At 57.3% G+C, this 22,738-nt stretch overlaps 1 protein-coding gene across 2 annotated transcripts; it reads right to left on the bottom strand.

Moving 5' to 3' along the window:
• Window positions 1–10: 10 nt before the first annotated feature.
• On the bottom strand, window positions 11–16,842 carry ANO9 (anoctamin 9). 2 transcript variants are annotated; one of them, XM_049892998.1, is made up of 21 exons: window positions 16,774–16,842; window positions 10,537–10,872; window positions 10,229–10,374; window positions 9,624–9,673; window positions 9,321–9,519; window positions 8,718–8,852; window positions 8,375–8,471; window positions 8,168–8,228; window positions 7,929–8,011; window positions 7,112–7,216; window positions 6,789–6,953; window positions 6,673–6,709; window positions 6,228–6,339; window positions 3,579–3,636; window positions 3,086–3,183; window positions 2,763–2,896; window positions 2,536–2,688; window positions 1,634–1,781; window positions 968–1,069; window positions 801–894; window positions 11–663 (listed from the first exon to the last, which is right to left on the bottom strand). In XM_049892998.1, exons 1-21 carry the CDS (start codon window positions 16,777–16,779, stop codon window positions 451–453), a joined length of 2,532 nt encoding a protein of 843 aa, XP_049748955.1. In that variant the 5' UTR covers window positions 16,780–16,842; the 3' UTR covers window positions 11–450. The 2 variants fall into 2 exon arrangements, with proteins under 2 accessions (XP_049748955.1, XP_049748957.1); XM_049893000.1 differs by lacking the exon at window positions 968–1,069.
• Between the last annotated feature and the right edge of the window lie 5,896 nt (window positions 16,843–22,738).

Below are 22,738 nucleotides of genomic sequence, written 5' to 3'. Positions count from 1 at the left end.
AAAATTGGCACAAACAGGTTTTATTATAGAATCTTTGGCTGGCTGTGGGGAGGACCAGGGCCACCGACCAGCCAGCACGGGGAGGGGGCAGGATAAGCACCCAGGGAAGCCCCAAAGAATTCTTTGCTAGGAAAGCTTGTCCAGTTTTCCTGCGTCATCACTGCATGAGAAGCACCCCCCCCCCCCAGTTTTATGGGGTCACTGCCAGTCCCAGGTCCTGGAGGAAGACGTTCAAGCCAGGACTGCACCCAGCCTGAGCTCTAACACATGGAACAGGCCACCCGGACTCACAGAGTCCCCAAAATACACTCGGGTCTCCCAGGACCCCCCAGGTGCACAGGCCTTCTCACAGCCCCGCCCCCGCCCCCGCCATGCACACACACAGCCTAGGGCTGGAGCTCTGAGTCTCAGCTCCTGGGCACCGGCTTCTTGCAAACCAGTCGGGGTCCCCTACACGGCAGTGCTCTTGGAACTGGAGGCTGTGGGGGGACTGTGGGAGTCAGGGCTGGCAGGCCTCCCCCCAGGCCTCTGCAGCTTCTGCCTCTCGTACTTCATCTTCTTCTGGACCCTCCCGAACTTGTTACTCAGAACATCATTGTTCACTTTCCGAGGGACATCAGGCACAAACCAGGCAGCAATGAGCTTGATGCACAAGGCCACATGCTGGGGGTCAGGGGTCAGGGGTCAAGACAGGCCTAGCATGGGGTCAGGGCTGAGCAAGGGTTTTAGGGTATGGAATCAGGTAGGACTCTAGGGAGATCTCCCCACCCCCAGAGGCCCCACCCCCGAACCTGGCCCACCTCAAAGAGGATGAGGAAGGCCAGGCGGATGGCCAGGAGGAACCAGAACTGCTCTGAGAGGTTGTAGTCTTGGGCATTGCGGTAGTCCCGGTACCTGGAGGTGGGGAAGGACTGGGGTCAGTAGTCAGAAGTTCAAAGTGCAGGTGTTGGGGGGAAGGGGTTCCAACCTGCACTCGGTCACTGTCTCCCAGCCCTCTTTCTGCAGAGGGTCCTCGAAGTCCTTGATGTAGAACACGGACAGGCTGTGGTTGACGTAGCCGGTGAGGCAGCTGGCGGGGGCATGAGGCAAGTGTGGGCTGCAGGGCACTGGGCAGGGGGGCCCCTCCCAGAAGCACCAGCCCCTTTGGGCCCCTGGGTTGCTTTTGTGAGTCTTGAGGGTACAATCAGGGTGGGGCACACCTCAGACACCCCCCATTCCATACACGGAAGACAGCGCACTGGGCCGAGCACTGTCGCATGCCTGGTGCAACTTGGGCACGCCGCAGGCTGCCTCCCCTGCCAGGGGCTGAAGGGAGTATTCCTGGGGTGACCCTGGTGGGTGGGGCCTCCCCCTGGAGACTTGAATTGCAGGTGCAGGGGCCCTCGAGGTCAGAGAAGGCCAGCTGAGGACCTCACAAAGGGTATAACTTGGAATTGCCTGGTCAGGAAGCCCTGGATCTGGGACCTGAATACCCATTGCCCGGATCCCAGGCAGCCTCCCCCAGGTTCCAGCCTCACTAGGCTCCAGCCTCACTAACAGCACCAGGTAACCCAGACACCACTGAGGACTCCCAGAGAGAGGACCGGGGATCCCCCGGGCAGGCTGTGGTTGGGCCATGGGGCAGGTTTCTTACTCGACTGCAGGGTGGGCTCCCTGCCGGCACGGGCCATAGCGGTACTTGTAGACCACTCGGGGGATAAACTCCGATGTGAAAGCGATGACCAGCCCATTGCCAATGACTGCCAGCACACCAATGGTCTCAAGTACCTGCAGCCAAGTCCCTGGGCCAGAGTGGTGCGGTGAGGGGCTCTGGCTCCCCTTCCCTCCCTGGGCCACCCCTCCTCCCCAGCTGGAGCCTGAGGCACCCCTCAGGCCAAGCCCAGCGCTGGACACGTAGGGCCAGGGTTGGAAGCCCCCAGCCAAGCTCAGCTGGCTCTGCTGTACCCCCACCCTCACCATCACCCCTGGTTCCTTCTCCCTGACATGGACGGGGGGTCTCCTCCTCCCCCCATCTTCTGTGGGAACTCCTCAGTCACCCCTGAGCCTGCTCCAACTCCTGGTCCCCACTACATGGCAGGAACTCCTTCACCTGGGCCCAAGCCCAGGGGCCTCCCTCACCTCCCTGTGCTCTCCCCATATCCAGCACCCCAACCCCTCTGCTCAACGCTAACAGCTGCCTGCGTCAGCCAGCTCCTGCCCCCAGCGGCTGGACATCCCTTCCCCAGAGTCCAGCCCTTTCCCCTGAACCCTCCTTGGGCCGGTAAGGACTTCAGCCCCTTCCTGGTGGTAGGTGGGAGGAGCCTGCTAGGTCCCCCCAGCCCTGCCTGTTCCTGAGGACAGCTCACCCCAGGCTCAGTCTCAATCATAGGCAGACCCTGGGGAAGAGCTGGGGGGACCCTCTGTGGAAAGAAGGGTGCTTGGAGAGTGATTATTCAAGGGGGGCTGGCCCTAGCAGAGCGGGAGGCCCCAGGTGTGAACTCCCCCATCCCATACCCTACCTGGTCCCTGGGGTCCCCTTGTCCCCCCACCTCTCACCAATGTCCTTGGCCTTGCGTGGCACAAGGCGCTGCTGTAGCCAGGTCATCTTGATCGCGTCCAGGCGGATCTCCACAAGGTTACTAAAGAGTGCGAGCAGCGGGGCAAGTGGGAAGGCGGCCACGAAGATGGTGGTGAAGCCATACTGCATCACTGGGGGGATGGAGGGGGTGTCACCCCGGCCAGGCAGGGTGCCCCCTCCCTGGCCTCCCACCCTACCCACGCACTCATTTCCATGAATTCATCAAACAGGCTGAAGACGTTGACAGTGCCCAGGAGGTAGTTGTGCTGCCAGTCCCTCAGCTCAGGGTCCTGGGACACTCTGCCATGCTGGCACCTGCGACACTTGTTACGCAGCCACCTGGTGGTGACAGGGTGGGGTGGGGGGTGGGAGGGGAGCTGGGGGCCCAGGGGCCCCTGGGACTGCTGCTGGGGAGATGGGGAGAAGGCTGGGGATGAGAAGGGGGTCCTTGGGTACAGATGCTCCCATGGTGGCTGAGAGGGGGTTGAGAGGGTAGTAGGGGGGAGTAGGTGGGGGGAGGGTCCTCACGGGCCCAGGTACTCCACACAGTTGCTGAGCGTTTGTTTCAGACCCATGATAATGGCCATCTGCACAAATAGGTCCATCATACAGCCGCTGAGATGGCACTAGGGGGAAGGGGGGGGAGTCAGGGAGTGGGGGGCGATTTGGCGGGGGAGACAGAGGTCAGGGAGGAGGGGAGTTCAGGAATGGCAGGTCGGGGGGGGAGGTCAAGGATTCTGAGGGAGGTGGGGGTATCTGGTGGAGGTGTGTTCCCCAGCACAGCTGTAGTCCAGCAATCATGTACCGGCAAAGTCCTGCCTTGGCTCCTGGTCCCCCTCCCCTGATTCCTCTCAAGTCTCCGCCTGGGGCTGAGTGTGGCCACAGCAGCCTGTGCTCTGTTACCCCTTCTTCCCCACACACACACTGGGCTGGGCGCAGTCAGGGAGCCACTGAAATGGCCCTGGGGGGCTGAGGCCCTGGGGTGGGGGGATGCACAGTGAGGCCTCAAGGACAGACTGACCTCCTCCAGCTTCCACAAACCCGCAAGGCGCACAGACTTCCCAGGGTGGCCGTTGATCCTGGGAGGAAAGGGAGGCATGGGAAGAGGGGGGTCAGGACCTTCTGATGGAATGGGGGAGGGGGAAAGCAGGGGCACCACAGGATGGAGGGGAGGAGAGGACAGGGCAGATGTGTGGCCGACACCCTTACCCCACACGCCCTGCTCCACACATCTTCACGTGCATTCATAGGCATGCACCACTCAGCCCCACACACCGACATGTTCATGTGCTCAGACGCACGACCCAGACAAGGCTGCTACTCTCCCCGTGGAAGCGTGCATGCAGGGTTACCTTGTATTAAAAGCCATCTGCTTCCCATAACGTGGTAAAAACACATAAACTATCTGAAAGCAAACGTTGGGCTTACGCTCAATGGTGGAATCCTGGAGGAGCTGCCATTACAGTTCATGACAACTACTATTGGACGCTGTTGTGGAATTACTCAAAAATAGGCAAGAGAAATGTAACGTATAAGTTTGCAAAGGAAAAACCGTTATTTTAGGAAATATGATTATATATCTGGAAAACCAAAATAAATCTTCTCAGGGTGGATATAAAATTGATATCAAGTCAAACTCACTTTCCTGAATGCAACAAAAACTACTGAGGAAATATCTCAGTCATAGACAACAGCAAAAGTTACAAAACAACTAGAGTGAAGTTCACAAGAAATCAGCAGGACCTATATGAAGAAAACCATAAAACTCCTAAAGAACTTAAAAGAAGAGTTGAATAAAGGAACTGCACTGATGGAGAGTAAACTCAGGCTTGTATCTGTGACTGGCAAAATGGCCCCCCAAAGATGTGCAGGTCCTAATCCCTGGAACCTGTGAATTTGTTACCTTACATAGCAAGGGGGAATTAAGGCTGCAGCTGGGATTAAGGTGAAAGTTATTAATCAGCTGACCTTGAGAGGTGCAGATTATCCTGGGTTACCCAGGTGGGCCCAGTGTCATCACAGGGGTCCTTAAAAGTGCAGAGGGAAGCAGAAGAGGGAGAACCAGAGAGATGGCATTGTAAGAAAGATTTGGCCAGCTGTTGCTGGCTTTGATGATGGAGGGGCCATGAGGCAAGGAATGTGGGTGGTCTCTAGGAGCTGGGGAAGGCAGGGGAGCAGATTCTCCCCTAAAGCCTCCAGAAGGAAAACAACCCTGCTGATGGCTTGATTTTAGTCCAGCGGGACCTGTTCTGGACTTCTGACCTCCAGAGCTGCAAAATTAAACATTTATGTTACCACTAAATATGTGGTAGTTTGTTGCAGCAGCAAAAGAAAACTAATACAGTATCCATGTCGATTCTCCCTGAAATAATGTGCAATTTTACTGCAATCTTAAACTAAATGCCACAGAATTTAGGGGTAATTTGACAAAATGATTTCATTTAGAAGAATAAAGCCAAATAAATAAATAAAACCCAAATTTGTTGCCATCGAGTCAATTCCAACTCATAGCGACCCTATAGGACAGAGTAGCACTCCCCCATAGGGTTTCCAAGAAGCGGCTGGTAGATTTGAACTGCTGACCTTTTGGTTAGCAGCTGAGCTCTTAACCACTATGCCACCAGGGCTCAGTTTAGAAAAATAATTGTGCGTAAATAACCACTAAAAAAAAAAAGTGAAAACAGTAATACACAGCTGTCATTACTGGGGGCTGCTGAGTCTATCCCGACTCACAGAGACCCTATAGGACAGAGTTGAACTGCCCCATAGGGTTCCCAAGGCTGTAATCATTATAGAAAGAGACTGCCACGTCTTTCTCCTGTGGGTTTGAACTGCCAACTTTTCGGCTAGCAGCTGAGCGCTTAACCACTATGCCACCAGGTCTCCTTAATGAATAGTAGCTAGCCCTATTTGACAGCAAAACATAAAGTCATAATAACTGATAGCCAGGTACCAGCCCTGGAATTATTAGAATCTGTGAAAAAGCCAAACGACTGGAACGAACAATGGAAATTAGTTTATGACAAAGAAGGTATTTCCTCCTAAGAGGGGAGGGTTAGGGTTAGTCAGTGAAGGGTTTGGGGATGACTGGCTTCCAGCTGAGAAACAACAGAGCAGCCCTCCCTTCTTCGCCCCTTGCAACAAAATGAATTCCTTATGATTCGAAGATTTGAACGTTTAAAACTCTGAAACCACGGCTGTGTGTAAGTGTCCGAGTGTGTGTCCGAGTGTGTGTGACTGTGTGAAGCTCCTAAGTGGACAGGACCCAAACACCCACCAACTGACACAGCAAGGTGAGCCACGGTACCTCCCGCCCACGTAGGCTGATGGTGTAGTTTTAAAAACAAGACGTCATCCCCATGCAGACATGGCTGATGTCCTCAGTGCATTTTCAATGTAAAAAGCAGATACAGTTACTTACGGGGAAAAACCACTTAAGTCAGTAAGGTGTGTGTGCATATGAATGCATGGAAAAGTCTGGAAAGACCCCACCAAACTGCTATGACTGTCACCTCTGGGAACTGGGTTTAGAGAGTTAGAGGTTCACACGTACTTGTTCTCAGGGTGAATTGTTTTAAAAATTAAAAAGAACAGGTATTTCCATCTTGGAAAGGGAAGGCTGAGTTACAGGGGAGGTGGTGGGCTGGCCTCAGCCCCGCCCGAGGCCTACCTGCCCAGGATGAAGGCAATGTAGATGAGGGAAGAAAAATGGGCAAAAAACTGGAGGGTGAAGAACTTGACAGTGAACTTGCTCTCTCGCTCCGAGAAGGTCCTGGGCTTCTCTGGAAAGAGACATGAGGTGATCCCAAGCCCGGCCAGTCCTTCTGCCCTTCACCCTGGGAGAGACTGTCCCGTCTGCCAACTGGGTACACCAGTGCCCCTCACCGCTCTCCCACGTGTGACCCTCCAGCCCTGCACTGAGTGTCGGGCTGGAGCAGGGACCAGGTGACCAAGTGGAGTGGGAAGAACACTGGAGACAGCAGGAAAGGCCAGCCTCCCCCGCCCCAGCGCCCCCAACCTCCAGAAGGATCACGGCTCTGGGACTCTAGCCCTGAAACCTCCAGGAAGCCAGAGAGGAGCTGGGGACCAGGGCGCAGGCAGCCCCTTTCTCTTACCGTAGTCACAAAGCTTCAGTGCCACGTATCTGTTGACCTGCAGGGGGTGCAGAGGACAGGACTTATCCCAAGCCTGAATGGAGCCCCCACCCCGCCCTCGCCCTCCCCGCCCCCACCTTGGTCATGATCACGATGGTCACGTAGTGCACGAGGGCCCCGGAGACCACCACAGCCGTGGTCACCTGCTCCTTCAGGGAGGGCGAGGCCCAATGGCTGAACAGGGCAGCAACCAGGACACGGTAGATGACCAGGACGTGCGCCATGCCAATCATGAGGCAGATCTGGGGCGGTGGGGGAGGTGGGGAGGGCAGGAGGTGAGGGAGGCAGGCAGGCGGCAGGGCACGCAGTAGGGGTACAGGCTGAGGGCAGGGAGAGGGGCTCTGAGGAGGGGCCTGTCCGTAGCCCAGGTCTCAGCGCACTGTGCGTTCCCCACAAGTACCATGAGCAGAGACAGGACGAGGATGACGGTGCTGCGCAGGTATGAGTGCTCATACCGCTTGGGCTGGTACTGGGGACAATTAATCAGCTCCAGCATCATCTCCTCCTGTGGACACCAGGCACGCCTCAGATGTGGCACACACGCCTCAGACAACGGCACACACACCTCAGATGTGGCACACACGCCTCAGACGTGGCACACACGCCTCAGATGTGGCACACACGCCTCAGACAACGGCACACACACCTCAGATGTGGCACACACGCCTCAGACGTGGCACACACGCCTCAGATGTGGCACACACGCCTCAGACACGGCACACACACCTCAGATGTGGCACACACGCCTCAGACACGGCACACACACCTCAGATGTGGCACACACACCTCAGATGTGGCACACATGCCTCAGATGTGGCACACACACCTCAGACATGGCACACACACCTCAGATGTGGCACACACGCTTCGGACATGGCACACACGCCTCAGACATGGCACACACACCTCGGACGTGGCACACACGCCTCAGACACGGCACACACGCCTCAGACACGGCACACACGCCTCAGACACGGCACACACGCCTCAGATGTGGCACACACACCTCAGATGTGGCACACACCTCAGATGTGGCACACACGCCTCGGACCTGGCACACATGCCTCAGACACGGCACACACGCCTCAGACACAGTGCGCACGCCTCAGAAACAGCCTACACAGCTCAGACACAGTGCACATGCCTCAGACGTGGCAGGCACAGGTGGTGGCCTGCAGCACTGGCCTCAGGCACAGCCCACTGGGCACCCCCCTCACCTCATCCTCATCCCAGCCGTACAGGTGCCAGTCCTGGACCACACGTGCACGCTGCCGCTTCCAGACCTCCAGGAACACCGTGGCTACCACCCAGGAGCAAGGAAGGGTGTCATGATTGTCCGTGTGGGTCTGGGGGTGGTGGCCTAGAGCACTCAAGCAGGAGGAGTCTTGGAGCTCAGGCTGGACAGGGGCCCACACTCCCAAGAGCCCCGAAGGCCCCGACGGCCACAGTGACTCACCCCACAGAGCCATGAAGATGGCAAATAGCACCGTGCCCTCGTTGTCAAAGAGGTGGGTGAGCTGGGGAGAGGGATCGGTGGGCTGAGCAGCTTTTCCTGCTTACCACACCCCAGGCGGGTAGGGGCCCCTGGACACTCTGGCTAGCTCTGTGGACTCCCTGCCTCAGTGTCCCCATCTTGGTGGAGTGAACCCCAGTGGTGGCAAACCTTGGCAAAAGTACAGGTGTCTGAGAGTCGATGGTTCCCCTGGTGATGGTCCCCACGAGGACACATGAAGATGTCATGGGCTTCACAGATCTCCTTGCTGGGTAGGGGTGCAAAGGGAGGGCTGGTGCCAGGCTTCCCTGATATAGGGCTCCCCCAGACCTCCAGCTCCCCACCCCCAGGTCATCAACCCCCACCTGGCGCCCTAACCCTTGGCCCTCTTCCCCCAGCTTCTTACTTCCACCTCCCTGGTTCCCCACTCCCCGGGTTCCCAGCCCCCCAGCCCCTGCCCCTGGCCCCTACCCAGCCACAGACCCCAGAACCCCACCTCCCAGCCCCAGCCCACCTGATCTGGCTGGCATCAAAGAGCGCTAAGCCAGTCAGGAAGAGGATGAGGCCGGCCACAGCGGCAGGCACCAGCATGTAGGTGTACCAGCCAAGCCAGGCGAAGTACAGTGCTACCTTCTCGCCAAAGTAGTTCCTGAAGTACAGGTGCCACCTGTCAGGGCCCACCTCCACCAGGGTGCCCACCACAGGGGAGAGGTGAGTCTACCTGTGGGTGGTCAGGGAGTGTCTGCACCTAAGGCAGAATTGTGTCTAAATGGGGGCACAAGTATGTCAACGCGGGCACAGGTGTGTCTGTGCGGGCACAGGTGTGTCTGTGGGGCACAGGTGAGTCTGTTGGGCACAGGTATGTCTGTGGGGACACAGGCGTACCTGTGGAGGCACAGGCGTGTCTGTGGGGGCACAGGCGTGTCTGTGGGGCACAGGCGTGTCTGTGGAGGCACAGGCGTGTCTGTGGGGGCACAGGCGTGTCTGTGGGGGCACAGGCGTGTCTGTGGGGGCACAGGCGTGTCTGTGGGGCACAGGCGTGTCTGTGGGGCACAGGCGTGTCTGTGGGGCATAGGTGTGTCTGTGGGGCACAGGAGATCTGTAGGTACAGTATTACCTGATGGCATCAATCGGCTGCTCGCAAAACACATTTCTCCACTGGGCCCATTTCTTCAGTTTTTCCTCCTTCTCAGCCAACAGAGAGTGCTTCCTTTCTCCGGGTCCTGCTCCAGGCCCGTCCCAGCAGCCAACCCTCACCGTGTGCAGGAAAAACCCAGTCTCAAAGACCTGGTCCTTCTTCAAGTCATCGAAGGTCTCTGGGGGTCACAGGAAGTCGATGAGTCAGAGTGGAGGGCCCCCGTGCCCCTGCCTCCACAGGCAGCTACAGTCACTGCCCCTGGTTGGAGAGGCCCCTCCTCACCCCCGTCTGCCGTCTTGTTGTTCTGGATGAAGGTGTGGATGATGCGGATTCTGAAACACAGGGGCCCCAGCTTAGGTCCCAGGCACCCGCCCTGTCCTGGAGGGAGCCTCCACCCGCCAGCCCCGTGCTCTGGTCTGCCCTGTGCCCCTGCTTGGACCAGCACCCAGAAGCCAGGGCTCATCTCAAGCACATCCTCTCAGCCTTCCCTGGTCCAGCCCCACCCCCAAAAGAGGCCTGGGGTTCTCTCAGCCCTCTCCCTGACATCCAGTCACACTGCTCCCCACCCCCACTCCTGTGGAGCCCTGTGTCCAGGGAGGGAGGCTGGCATGAGGGGTGTCTGGGGACCAGGCTTCTCAGCCCCTCGGAATCCTGCCCACCAATGAAGGCTGCCCTCCTGCTATGCCCCAGGGACCTCATCATATCTGACCTGCAGAACCACCCCCAGAGGCAGGACTCCCACTGTCCTCCATCAAGAATGTGGAGACACAGGATGGGATTCGACCTTCTGCCTTGAGACCACCAGGGAGTCTGGCCTCTGGGAGCCTGGGCTGTGTCCCTGTGCTCTGCCTGGACCAGGCACAGGGTGGGCCAGGGGTGCCTCTCACCGTGTGGTATCTAGGGTGGGATCCTTCTCAGCTGGAAGGGATCTGGGTACAGGACCCTCGGGCTCCATGAGAAGTTTGCAGTATGGTAGAAAGATCTCATTCTCGGCTAGAATCCCAAAGTACTTCTTATGCTGGTCTTCCATCTCCTGGGAGTTGGTGGCCACCGGAGAACCTTGAGTTACCTCAGGACTCTCCCTCCCTGCATCCCTGGCTGCCGGCCCATCCACTCCACCAGGCACAAGGCCATGCAGCCTCTCCAGACCCCTCCGTCCCCAGCCCCTGCCTCAGCCACCCCTCAGGCAGCCCACCTTGTAACGGAAGCCCTTTCTCTTCAGCTCCTCCAGGAACTGCTGCTGCCGGCTGCACTGCTCTGAGCTCTGGTCACGGCTGGCCACAAAGACATAGTCCCAGGGCTCAGTGGCCTTGGTCTGGGGGGAGGAGGGGTGCTGGGGTCCAGCAGCAGGGCCAGGGTGGTTCAGCAGGGGACAGGGCGTGTGAGGGATGGCTGGTTCCTGAGCCCAAGGCGGGCAGGGGAGGTGGAGCATGGAGGGCCCTGCCCTGGTGCAGGTGAGACTCCCCTCACAAGGGTGGATGGCTATCAGCGGGATGCTGTCCTCCTCTGAGGCTGCCAGCCTGTCTTCACCCTGGATGGGGACAGACAGAGCCTTGAGGAACCCTGCAGATGGGTGGGAGAGCCGGCTCCCTCATTGCTTCTTCTTGAGATAGGCAATTGGGGTTGAGACACACCGTACATCCCACCACAGAACTGGGGGAGGGGTATCTGGGGAAAACCGAGTGAACAAGCACTGAGGTTGTTCTACGCAGAGGGGGGTGCTGTGAGGGCAATAAGCAGGGTGATCTGGGTTGCAACACAAACAACCTATAGAGGTCTGCATCTTAAAACGTACAAAGAGCTCCTGAAATCCACAAGAGAACACAAGCAGCCCAATTTACAAACAGGGAAGGTGCAGAGGGGTCTCACAGAAGGGGAGGACCGAGGGGCATAGGCATTGAGCGGAGGGTCCTCCTGAGCGACCAAGACCGAAATCAGGAGAGAAGGAGCTGCGCCCATATACTGCTGTCCGAGGTGCCCAGGACTGGGAGGATCAATAGTCGCTGATGTCGCTGGTGGTATGTTGGTGAATGAGCTTGGAGCTCGCTGGGCGTGACGTTTAGAATGGAATCCCCCTCCCCCTGGGCCTTGCCTGCCCACCCTGGCCACCAGGAAGCACAGACAAGCGTGCTGATCAACCCAAAAGTCCAGAAATAACCCGCATTCACAGGGCGGGCGAAGGAGTAAAGACGCAGTGCTCAGTCAGCGCGCATAGGCACCGTCCACCACAGGCGCCAAGCTTAGCAAGAGTCCACCGAGGACCCCACGGGTAACCGCTGCCAGAGGGCCAGGATGAGGCCAAATCAGGGTGGAACCACAAGGAGGGACGGGTCACTGGCCTAGCCCAGAGCTCCCCACAACGAGCTTGTGGGTTACCATAAATCCTTCCCACCTCCCCATCCAGGGGTGGAGCCTAATCCCCTCCTTGGGGCTGGGCTGGGCTCAGTGACTCCTCACAAGAAGGGCCGCTTTCCAGAAGCAACGCCAGCAGACTCCCCTGGGCCCAAGTAATGAAGCTCAGCGTCACCAGGAACGTGGTGTGGGTGTCTGGCCCGACAAAAGGCGAAGAGATTCCTCCCACAGCACACGCCTGACTGGGAGGAGAACGTCAGATAAAACCAGGGGACGGGCCTTCCACAGAGGAGCTGACCAGAGGTCCTCCATAGTGTCCTTAAGGTCGAGGAAAGACACAGGGACCGTCAGAGCCAATGCGGGGTCTGTAGGGTCCTGTGTGGGTCTGTGTGGGTCTCGGAGCAGAAAAGGACATCAGCGGGAAAGCTGGAGACACCACTCAACGGCTGTGGCTGGGTTAAAGGGGTAGTCCCATGGGCGACCTCTTCCCTTCGACCCATACCACGTGGGGTGAGGAGCCTGGGAGCTGCCTTTACAACTCTCTGTGAGTCTGAAATTGCTTCTAAACCAAGCACTTTTTAAAAACACAAGTCCCAGATGTTTACTTGTAGCCCAATACCCCTTTTGTGAAGTGAAAAGTAACAAAAGTAAAAATACATTTTTTTTTTACGAAAACTTACAGATATGGCAAAACTGCATTGCAAGAAAAGGAGTTGGGGCAGGTGTCGTGGTCAGTGTCCCTATGTTCCTGAGGCACATGGGGGATTCACAGGGGCTTCTTCAGTGGGGAGGTGGGGATCAGAGAGTTCTGAGGCCCAAGGGGTGAGGAGGGGCTGCTCTGGGAACCTCAGGATATGGGGACAGGGGTGGGCCAGGGACAGGCAAGACACACGGCTGAGGGAGGGACAGGGCCCCTCCAGCATGGGTGAGGGCAAGGGCACAGGGGTACTCTGGGGGCTGTGCCCAGCAGAGCACCCCGCCACCCCTACCCCAGCACCCCCAGCCAAAGTGGAGCTGCCTCCTGCGCTGGACCAGCAGGTTTGGATGCCTGCCACCTCCCACCCACCCACTGCGGCCCTGCTGGCCCTGGCCTCTTTTCGACAGCCTCCTGCCAGCCCAGCACCACCACTTCCCAGGGTCCTCCAGTCCTCTCTCTGCTCAGGAACCTCCAGTCTAGCTGGAGGTTGTCTCTGGCTGCCTCACACCCTTCTCAGTCACCCCATCTTTGCCCTGCTAGTCCCTCCACCCCATGGGGATTCCTCCTCCTTCCCCAACCACACTCTGCTGAGCTCAAGACCGCCTCCTCCAGGAAGCCTCACTTGATGGCTCTGCCAGTCTGACCTCTGCCCTCGAAGGATGCCAGGGAAAATGCAACCCACCCAGTCTCACTTTAATTTCAGATAAAAAACAGACACTTCTTAATGTAAGTATGTCTCTGTGATTACGTAGGACAGACTTACCCTAAACACATTTTTTCACTGTTTATCTGAAATTCAGTTTACCTGGGTGTTTCTGTGGGGGTTTTTGTTTTTGTTTCTAAATCCAGCAGCCTTACTCCACCTCTCTCCTAGCTTCATGCACCAGGATCTAATCGCTCCAGGCCAGGGCCTGGGTCCTCCCTGCTCTCTGACCCCCAGCACAGCCTGGCAGGAGGCTCAACCACAGAAGTCAGGAAACGGAATCTATCCAGAGAAAAGTCGTCTGGAAGGCATCACACATCCAGCCACAGCAGAAACTGGGTAAATGTGGTAATTCCCTCCCTGCTCCCAGCCTACGCTGCAGCTCCCAACCTGCTCTTTGAGTTCCTCCCCAAGTCCCTGGGACACCCCAGGCCCCTCTGCACCCCATCCCTTGTGAGAGTGCCAGCTCTCTTCCCGCAATCAGGCACCCTTCCACAACAATGCTGTCCTTCTTCCGGCCCCAGACATCCTGACATTCCACGGCCTCCCACTGACAGCCCACAGACACCTGCACTCAGGTGTGGTGGTTGGTACCTGAAACTTCTCCCCCATCTTGGGTCCGGAAGGGGCCCACTCAGGGACGGATCCTTAGTGAGACCCAAGGCAGGGAGGGCCACTTGTACCTGACTCAGCCCAGCACCGCTATGGAGACCCCAGAGGGAACATCTGAATCGCCTGCACCCAGTCCCAAGGCCTGCCTCCCAAGGAGCTTAGGAGATGCGAGGTGACATCCTGCTGGTAAGATGTCCGCGACCTCAGACTCTGTGCTGCAGAAACTGGGAGGGGAGAGACCCCCCCGAACAGTGAACACAGGCAGAGGCTGGAGACAAGCAGGGGTGGAGGCCGGGAGCCTGGGCAGGAAGGGGCAGGTGGGCAGGGGCCAAGACTGTGCAGGCCTTGGGATGACGGGGACAGAGAAGGGGGCTTGGGAAGAAGGGGCCGTCCCCAGGACACCCCAAGGGTGGAGATAGGGCCATCTCTTAGTCAGATGCAGAGAGAGACTCCTCTCCCACCAATGATACGATGCTGCTTTGGGACAATCACCCAGCCCATCAGACCTCCCCAGGCCCGGCTTATATTCTGGGCCAGGGAGGTGACACCCAGGTGTCCAGCAGGCACTAGCCCACACCATAAGCATGGGCATCTGGGCACGGACTCCCCCCTCCCCAGTGAAACTACAAGCACCCACCTGGGGGCTGTCTGGCCAACACCTGTCCTCTGCTGCCCCTTTGGTGATGGCCCAGCACCACATGAGTGCTGGGTCAAAGCGTCCACATCCAGTGACCCCTTACGCCTCTCAGCCACTCAGGCACCAGCTTCAAAGGACCCCTCTGGACTCTGCCACCCCCTGTCCCTTTGGCCCCTTCCTGGGCTATAGCCACAGCCTCCCTGCCTCCAAGGTCAGGTTGTCCATCTGTCCTCCAGAGTGAGCATGCATAGCCCCACACCTTGGCTGGTCCTGGCCTGCTACCCATGGGACCTATCCTCTGGGTGTGACCCTCGGTGTCTTCACAGGGGAGGGGGCCTCACCCAAGAAGACTGCACCCAAAATTGGTGTCTGGGCCCCTGTTCATCCCCTTCCCCTGACCCCCCTCTGCCCAGATGCCCCACATCACCTCCCTCATTCCAGCCCACTGATCTTCGACCGAGTGGCTAAGGGCCCGGTGCCCCGCCCCACCCCCTCCAGGAAGTCCTGTGTGCTGACCAGGTTCCCCATACACCCAGGGCAGGGACAGGGCTGTCTCCACACATCATGGCCTCAGGGGCCCTAGAAGCTTAGTCCCAGCTCTGCCAGGACCTGAGGAAAGTCTTGTCAGCCATGGGCCAAGTTGCTCTGTGCCTGTTTCCCCACCCATGGAATAGGGGTGACAAACACACCTGCCTTGTGAAGTCATCCTGGGGTTAGGTGAGGACAAGAGCAGAAAGGGATTGATGGAGCCACTTGGCCACTGCAGTCCCCCACAGACCAGACCCCATGCATCCAGTTGTCCACCTATCCACCCCTCCTTCCACCTCTCTGTCTGTTCACCCCTTCAGGCATCCATCCATCCCCTGACAGTCACTGATGATGATGCGACCTGCTCCATGCCTGGGCCTCACAGGGCAGTGCTGGGGATGCTGAGCTCCTGGACCAGTGTCCAGGTGGGGACGACGAGATGGGCACTGTGATAACCATGCCTGGTAAGAGGACCAGGTGGCTGGAGGGACAGGCATCTACCTGGCAGGGGAGATGGCCTGGAGCTCATCCTTCTGGGGCAAGTTGCCAGGAGGTGAATAAGTGGGGGTGACAATCCTGGAAAGGGTGCAATCTGCATCCAGGGACTCAGTACTCAGCACCTCCTAGGATGTAGCAGTGACTATTCCCGGCAACTTGGCATTCAGCACCTCCAAAGACCCGGTAGTTACTCCTTCCAGGGACTCAGCACTTCAGCTCCGCAGAACATAAAGGGCAAGGACAAGGGAGCTGCCAGGAGGTGAGACTGAGAGATTGGCAGAAGCCAGATAACTGAAGGCTGCTCAGGCTGGCTGGGAAGCTTGGACTTCACCCACAGACAGTGAGGAGCTATGGAAGGCATCTAAGAAGGGAAGGAGCATGCTCAGATCCAGCCAGGAGCTGGGGCCACCAAGTCTGTCCCACTGCATCTGTCCTTGTCTAAGGACCGACTCTCACCTTGGTCAACCCCATGCCATCCTGGAGCCTCTCCACGCCCAGCACAGGGCTGGCATGGATGGAAGGGGCTGGCAGGAGGAGCCTGGGGGTCAGGCAGAGGGGTCTCCCCACATGCTGACCTGACTGCAGAGCTGGCTCTGGAGGGCCCCGAGCCCTGGGCAGAATGGGGTGAGGCCAACCCTCTCGGCCCACACTCTGGGAGGTGAGTGGGAGGCTGGTTTCACTCTTCCTCCCCGTAGGCCTCCTCCCTGGCCCCAGCTCCAGGTGGACTCTTCCCTGGCAGAGGACATCACCAGGGAAGAAATGATGTCATCTCAGGGGTTATCCTGCCCACCCACTAGGGTCCCCCATAGCCTCCTGCTCTGCTCCCACAATCAGGGTCCAACAGCACCCAGTGCCCTCTGGCTGCACAGGACCCTGAGGAAGCATAGGGCCCAAAGCCAGCTGGCCACCCTAGGTCCCCCAAACCCAGGGGAGCCCGCCATGGAGCCCTCGGCCCCTCCCTCTCAAGTGCACTGCAGGACAAAGTTGCAAGGTGAGAGGGACCTTGGTAGTGAGGGTCAGAGGTTGGGCACACCCTCTCTCTCCATACTGAGGAGCTTGGCAGAGCGGCCCCAGAACCTCCTCAGTGAGAGGCCGGCCTTTGGGTACCCAGAATACCCGCTGGAGGATGAGAAGGAGGCCCTCCTCCCTCCTGGTCCCCATCCCCTAGCCTGCATGGCCCCAGGCGGGTGACGGCAGCTTGGTTCTGCGGAGCCTCTGGACACCCTCGGCTCGGCCTGGGGAGCTGCAGGGCACTCCACCGCACTTTCAGAAGAGGCTGGCAGGGCGCGCTGAGGGGCCGCAGGCGGGGCCGGCGTGGGTGGGCGCGGCCGGTGAAACCTGGCGGCGAGGGACGCGGGGCTCCGGCCGGGGCGCAGATGTGGACCCCCCGCGTCGCCGGACTCACCTGCATGCCGGCGGGTCGCGCAGCGCGGGCGGGACTCGCAGTGTGGCTGGCCGGCAGCCGGCGTCCTACCTGACTTCCGCGTGGGACTCACCCCTCCCACCTCCTCCTAGTCCGTCCCTACCTCTGCCGCCTGGGCGCAGCCGCAGCCGGGGAGGATCCAGCAGCTCGCGGGCGGGAAAGCTCCCCAGCCTCCTATGCAAGTCCCTGAGCGCCTGGGGACCCCACCTGGGGCCCGGCGAGAGGGAGCTCAGTATATCCTGGGGCGCGGGAGGGTCTGTCCCCTCCCCTGCGGATCCCCCCTCCCCCGCGCGGCCTTGAGTGGGTCCCTCACCTGTGAATAAGGTGCATGGCACACTTGTGGGGGTGGGACCATGCAAATAAGGTGTATGGAACGCTCACAAGAGGATTGGTCAGTTTTGCCAATCCTTAAAAGGAGCCATCCCAGAGGCAGAAAGGGAGGACCTCACTACCACCAAGAAGAGATGGGGGTTGAGCGCATCTTGCAGACCAGGGGTCCCTGCACTGAGAACCTTCTAGATCCTGGAGAGAGAGAGAGAGAGAGAAAGCTGTAACACTAGAGGTGGCCAAAGACTGTGAGAAGCAGTGGCAGAAAAATGGGGGCAGCAGAATCAGGGGCCTGGCAAGAGATGGCAAGGTGGGCTTCCTGGCACACAAAGTGAGGCAGCTGCACTGGGTGTGCTGACCCACAGAGCAGGAGCACTGAGAGCCATCAGGCCAAGGCTTACTGGTGGAGCACTTACTGGTGAACTGAAGAGCTTTGTAACGCTTGCCCGAGCAGAGCAGGGGCCAACGGACCAAGGGGCCAAGGGCCAGAGAGACACCTGCCTGCCGGACAACTGAGAAAAAGCTATCCTGAGCAAAGAACTGTATCCTAAGTATTCCTGAACCTGACTTGTAACCTGTTACTTCCGTAATAAAGCCAGTAATTTTGAGTATGGTCTGAGAGTTCCGTGTGGCCGTTGCGACGAATTACCCAACCCAGGAGAGAAGTAGAGAGTGCCATGGGAGGGACAGTGGGTGTGAGAATTGGTAAAAGGCTGGCAGGTGGAGGCATGTTTCACCTCCACCTTGTAGGAATCAGCTTTGGGCTGATGCCCATAAGGACCCTTTCTCCTTCGCCTCGTGAAGTTAAATAAGGAGGTCTGATGATGCTGCCAGGCCGTTTTTACAGTTGGGCACTGAGGGTTGAGGATGAGACCCAAACCGACTGCCATCGAGTCAATCCTGACTCATAGCAACCCCACAGGGTTTCCGAGGCTGTAAATCTCTATGGAGGCAAACCCCCACGTCTTTCCCCAGCAGAGCTGCTGGTGATTTTGAGCTGCCGATCTTTCCGTTAGCAGCTGATTGTTTTAGCCACTGCACCACCAGGGCTCCTGAGGGTTGAGGATGAGACAGACCCCAAAAAGAAATGTTGGGGTCTTCTTCCACCCGTAGCCCAACAGGGGGTGGGGAGCCTTGGGATTCCTAGGGGACATCCGGCTTCCCCAGGGTTGCAGTGGCCACTATGAAGGAGGCAGCTCTGGGTAGTATGAGTGCCATCTGTACAGCTCCAGGGGTAGAGAGCAGCTGCAGGAGAAGGTTGTGGTCCACGTCAGGTGCACAGCACACAGGGAGCTGGGGGGAACCACAGGCGAGGGGCAGACAGCATTCATGGCATTGAGGAATCAGGAGCACCCATGACATCGGGGGGGGGGGGTCAGGGAGCACCTGCAGCATCCTAGGAGGTTCAGGGAGCACCCAAAGCATCTTGGGATCAGAGAGCACCCACAGCATCCTGACAGGTTTGGGGAGCACCTATGGCATCACAGGGGGTTCAAGGAGCACCCATAGCATCCTCAGGGGCAGGGAGCATGGCATCCTGGGGCCAGGGACCATCCATGGCACCCCATGGGAGTGGGGAGCACCCACAGCATCCTGGGGGCACAGTGCACCCAAGGCATAAGGGAGGCATCACTCTGCCTCGGTTCAGACCAAGGTTGATATGTTTGCTCTGGGTTCCTGGTGGATAAGGAGGCCACCCACATTTCTGTCTGGGCTATCCCATTGCTGGCTCTGACTGTGGCAGGGACAGGACTGAACCATGAGGTGGTGGAGACAGTGGAGGGACTTGTGGCACGGAATCTGGGCAGCTCTAATGGAACCCAGCCCACGTGGGAGGGGAGGCTGCAACAGGTGCCTGTAAAGCTGGGTTCAGACTGGTGGTGGTACAGAAAACCCCAAAGGGTGGCAGTTTAAACAAGCTCATGCATTTCCCTCTCCTATAAATGAAGTCTGGCTCCATCACCAAGGACCCGGAACCCCTTGAACTCATTACTCTGCGCCCTTAAGCACATGGCCTCACCACATGGTCCAAGATGGCTGTTCTGGGCATCACATCCACTTTCCAGCAGGAAGAGGGACGACTGAAGTGAAAGAGGGGAGCCCCACCCTTGAAGGACACCGGCTAGAACTTTCACGTGACCCTTACACTCTCTTGCCACTGGCCACGACTTAATCATGTGGCCATACCTTACTGCAAAGATGGCTGGGAACTGTGGTGTCCTTTCCAAGGAGCCTCATGTCCAGGTGCATACTGGGATTCTGATTTAAACAAGGGGGATGACGGACACTGGGGCACCCAGCAGCCTTGGCTACAGACCAGAGGGGAGTTCAGGGAACAGTCAAGAAGAGGGCTTAAGAACAGGAGCAAGCCCAGCTGGAAACGCAGGTCTCACCAAGACCCCGGGCCCTCCCTGACAGGCGCCTCCCCCAGTCTCAAAGGCAACCTGCCCAGAATGTTTTCCATCTACGTTTCCATCATGTTGAAACAATTCCATCGCACGCAGTGGATTTTATCTGACTCGGGTGTCACCTCACGTGCTTATGCACCTGCACTTTTCTTCAATGTCTTTATTCTGCATTTCCAACTTGATTGCAAAAGAAACACTGCACTGTGTTACGTTTGCGGAACCTCAGTTATACCCAGAGTCCTTCCTGAGAAAGAGCCCTGACACGCACCCTTTGGAGAAATGACAGGATTTCAAAGCGCATGGGGAAGCTTCGACAGACCCAGGCCTCACTGCACTTGGAAATTTCCAGAAAAAAAAAAAATTTTTTTTTTTTTTTAGGGGCCGATCGAAAGTAAGGGCAGGTCTCATTTACGCCTACCTGGAGAGAAAATGAGAACAGCTCTATTGAAAAGTAACCCTGCAATAAGTATCAAAAGACTAAAAATTGTTTGTTCTTTATGCCATTAACTTCTCTTTATGGAAACTATCCTAAGGAAAAAAGCCAAAATAATGAAAGTTTGTATAAATATGTCCTTTGCAACAGCAATAATTGTGAACAACCTGGAAGTTCAACAATAGGAAAATGTCTGAATGAATATAGTATTTTTATATGTTGATTATGTAGCTACGAAAAATTATGCTTCAAGAAGAGCTTGTGTGAACATGGGAAAATGCTTGTTACTGTTAAATGAAATAAGGCGAGATTAAAAAATGTATAAAGATTTTTTCCAAATAAGTTAAAACATTAAAATACGGAAAGAGCACATTTAATATTTGATATTATATTTACTTAATGGGAACTGTGGATGGTGGAATGGTGGGGTTATGCTTCTCTTCCTTGTTTTATTTTGAGTTTTTCAAATGCCTACACCAAACACAGAATTCCTGGGTGGCCCGACACTAGCTGAAAGGTTGTCAATTCAAACCCACCCAGAGGCACCTTGGAGGACAGGCCTGGAGATATGCTCCTGAAAGATCACAGCCTTGAAAACCCAAGAAGCAGTTCTACTGTGCTGTCATGTGGTCATCGTGGGTTGGAATCAACTCGACGACAACAACAACAAACACATATCAGTGGTATGAACTTACTTTATTGTACTGAAGCTGATTATTAGAAATGTTATTTCCCCCAGGCTCAGCCTTACTCCTGACCTTCAGGATCTCATGTATCAGGGAGTGCAGCTGGTGCCCTGACTGGTGACCAGCTGCCACGTCTCATGCAGAGAACTTTGGCCGAACCCCACGTGGGCCTCCTGCTCTTCTCTGTGGACCATGGACCCCGCTGCCCCCTTCCTTCCTCCTCCAGCTCCAGGAGACTCTGCATACCTCACACCTGACACCCTCTCCCCGAAGGTCAAAGTGCAGCAAGAGGCAGGTCCCCCATCCCTCTGCCTCTAGGGCACAGCACCACTTTTAATTGGGCGGTCTGCTGGCCACTCTGAGGGGGAGGCAACCAGAGCTGGAGAGTACCACCAGGCGGTCTTCCGCAGGTGCCACGTGCCTCCTCTCCCCTTTGCTCTTCAGGAGCCTGTCCTCCCACCCCTGATGGAGGGGTGTGGTGCAGGGGCATTCCAAGGTCTGTCTCGGGCTTCCCAGAGCGGCACCATGGGTTGCTGGGGTTGGTGCCTCCAAGAAACTGTGTCCTGTCTTCCCTGGGGTTGGTCCCAGGCCCCTGGGACTCCAGTTTCCTGGCTGTGCGCACCTGCCTGGGGTAGACCATCTTCCCTGGCCCCGCCCCTGCAGCAGAGGCCCCCCTCTGCCCTGCTGGACCTCTGCCTGAAGCTGGGATGTCAGGCACCTGCTGCTCCCACAACCCCTCCCCACAAAGCCCTCCTGCAGAGCTGTCAACCCCTTGCTCAGCAGGCTCAACATTTCCATGGAGTTCCTTTTTCCTGTGGAAAGAGCTGAGAGCTCCAGTTCCTGGCTGGGCTCACAGCTCTGTGCACCCTGACTCCCTTTGGCCAACTCTGAGAACAATCCCAGATGGCAGGTGTAGTGGGGGTGGGGGCTCTGTAATCCACTCACCTTTATAGGTTTACCCCCTTAGCGGAAAAAAGTCATTGTTTCTAGAGAAAAAGAGGGTTGCTGTCTTAAAAACTCATTTTCTCCCTCTTCCTGGCAAGGGTATTTTTAGAAAGCACTTAGGCCATAATTGTTCCTGATTTCACTGTTTACCACCCTGAAAGTGACTCCCGGAGGCTCGCTGAAGCCTTACTCCGAGGCAAGACCACGCCCAGGTGAGCTTTGACCGGCCCTGTGCAGTGGCTGCCCTGCACTCTAGCTGTCCCTTTGCCACCAGCTTTCCCGGGGTAAGGCCGGAATTGGCCATTTCCTTTAAGGACCCCACCTTGTTCCAGTGCTGTGGTGATTCTGGCGGGCAACTGGGCAGTGGAGGATGGTCACGGAATTCGGTTCTGCTCCATGCACCCTTCCCCAGGCAGGAGACCCTCAGGTCCAGGTGCCCTCAGGCACCTCCCTTATGCCCTGGCCCACCAATGGACCAAGTTCCTGTCTTGATGGGCTGTGTTTCTCTCTCCATGGACCAGGTTCCTCCCTCAGGGAAGCGCTCACCTACTACTTGGACACCGGAGACAAAGACCCCTCATCTTCCTAGACACCCTCACGCCTCCCCTTCGGCCAGTCTCCACGTCCTGCCACGGACTGTGCCAGTGCTGAGAGTGAGGGGTGGGCAGGGCTGCAGCCAGGGTGTGGGGTAGTTGGTTCAGTCAGGGACTGGGCCAAGAGGAGACTCAGATATTAGGCATCAGGAGCAAAGTGTGGGGTTCAGAGGAGAGAGGCCCGGAGCTGTAGCAGAGAAGAGAGAGCTGGCACAGGGCTCCTCAACCTTTCTCTGCCTGGGTTCATCATCTCTAACAAGAGATAAGAATAGAACTTATGGGATGTGGGGACCACAACAGTTACCACTTATAAAGAGTTTGGAACTCTTGCTGGCACTTGGCCATAGCTCTGTAGGGATTGTTACCCAACACGGTCTGTGTGCCATGAGAAGGGAGTGGTCCTGCTGTACCCAGCCCCACCCACTAATTGCAGGGCCTGGTCTTTTACCTGCCCAGCCCTCCCCTGGTCCCCTTTCCCACCCCCAGTGCCCTGCCAAGGCAGCCTGGTGCTGAGTCCCACAGGGCCAACGCCCCTCCGCCCCTTGGTTGGCCTCT

The sequence above is a fragment of the Elephas maximus genome, chromosome 7, assembly GCF_024166365.1.
Source record: "Elephas maximus indicus isolate mEleMax1 chromosome 7, mEleMax1 primary haplotype, whole genome shotgun sequence".
Taxonomy (NCBI): Eukaryota; Metazoa; Chordata; class Mammalia; order Proboscidea; family Elephantidae; genus Elephas; species Elephas maximus.
This window is presented reverse-complemented; position numbering and strand designations above follow the sequence as displayed.

Bases quoted from the DNA above. Each gene is read 5' to 3' on its own strand.
- ANO9 (XM_049892998.1), bottom strand. The intron at 9,520-9,623 runs GTGAGGAGGGGC...TGTGACCCCCAG, and splicing joins CAACAAGACGGCAGACGGGG to AGACCTTCGATGACTTGAAG. The intron at 2,897-3,085 runs GTGAGGACCCTC...TGTCACCACCAG, and splicing joins TGTGTGGAGTACCTGGGCCC to GTGGCTGCGTAACAAGTGTC.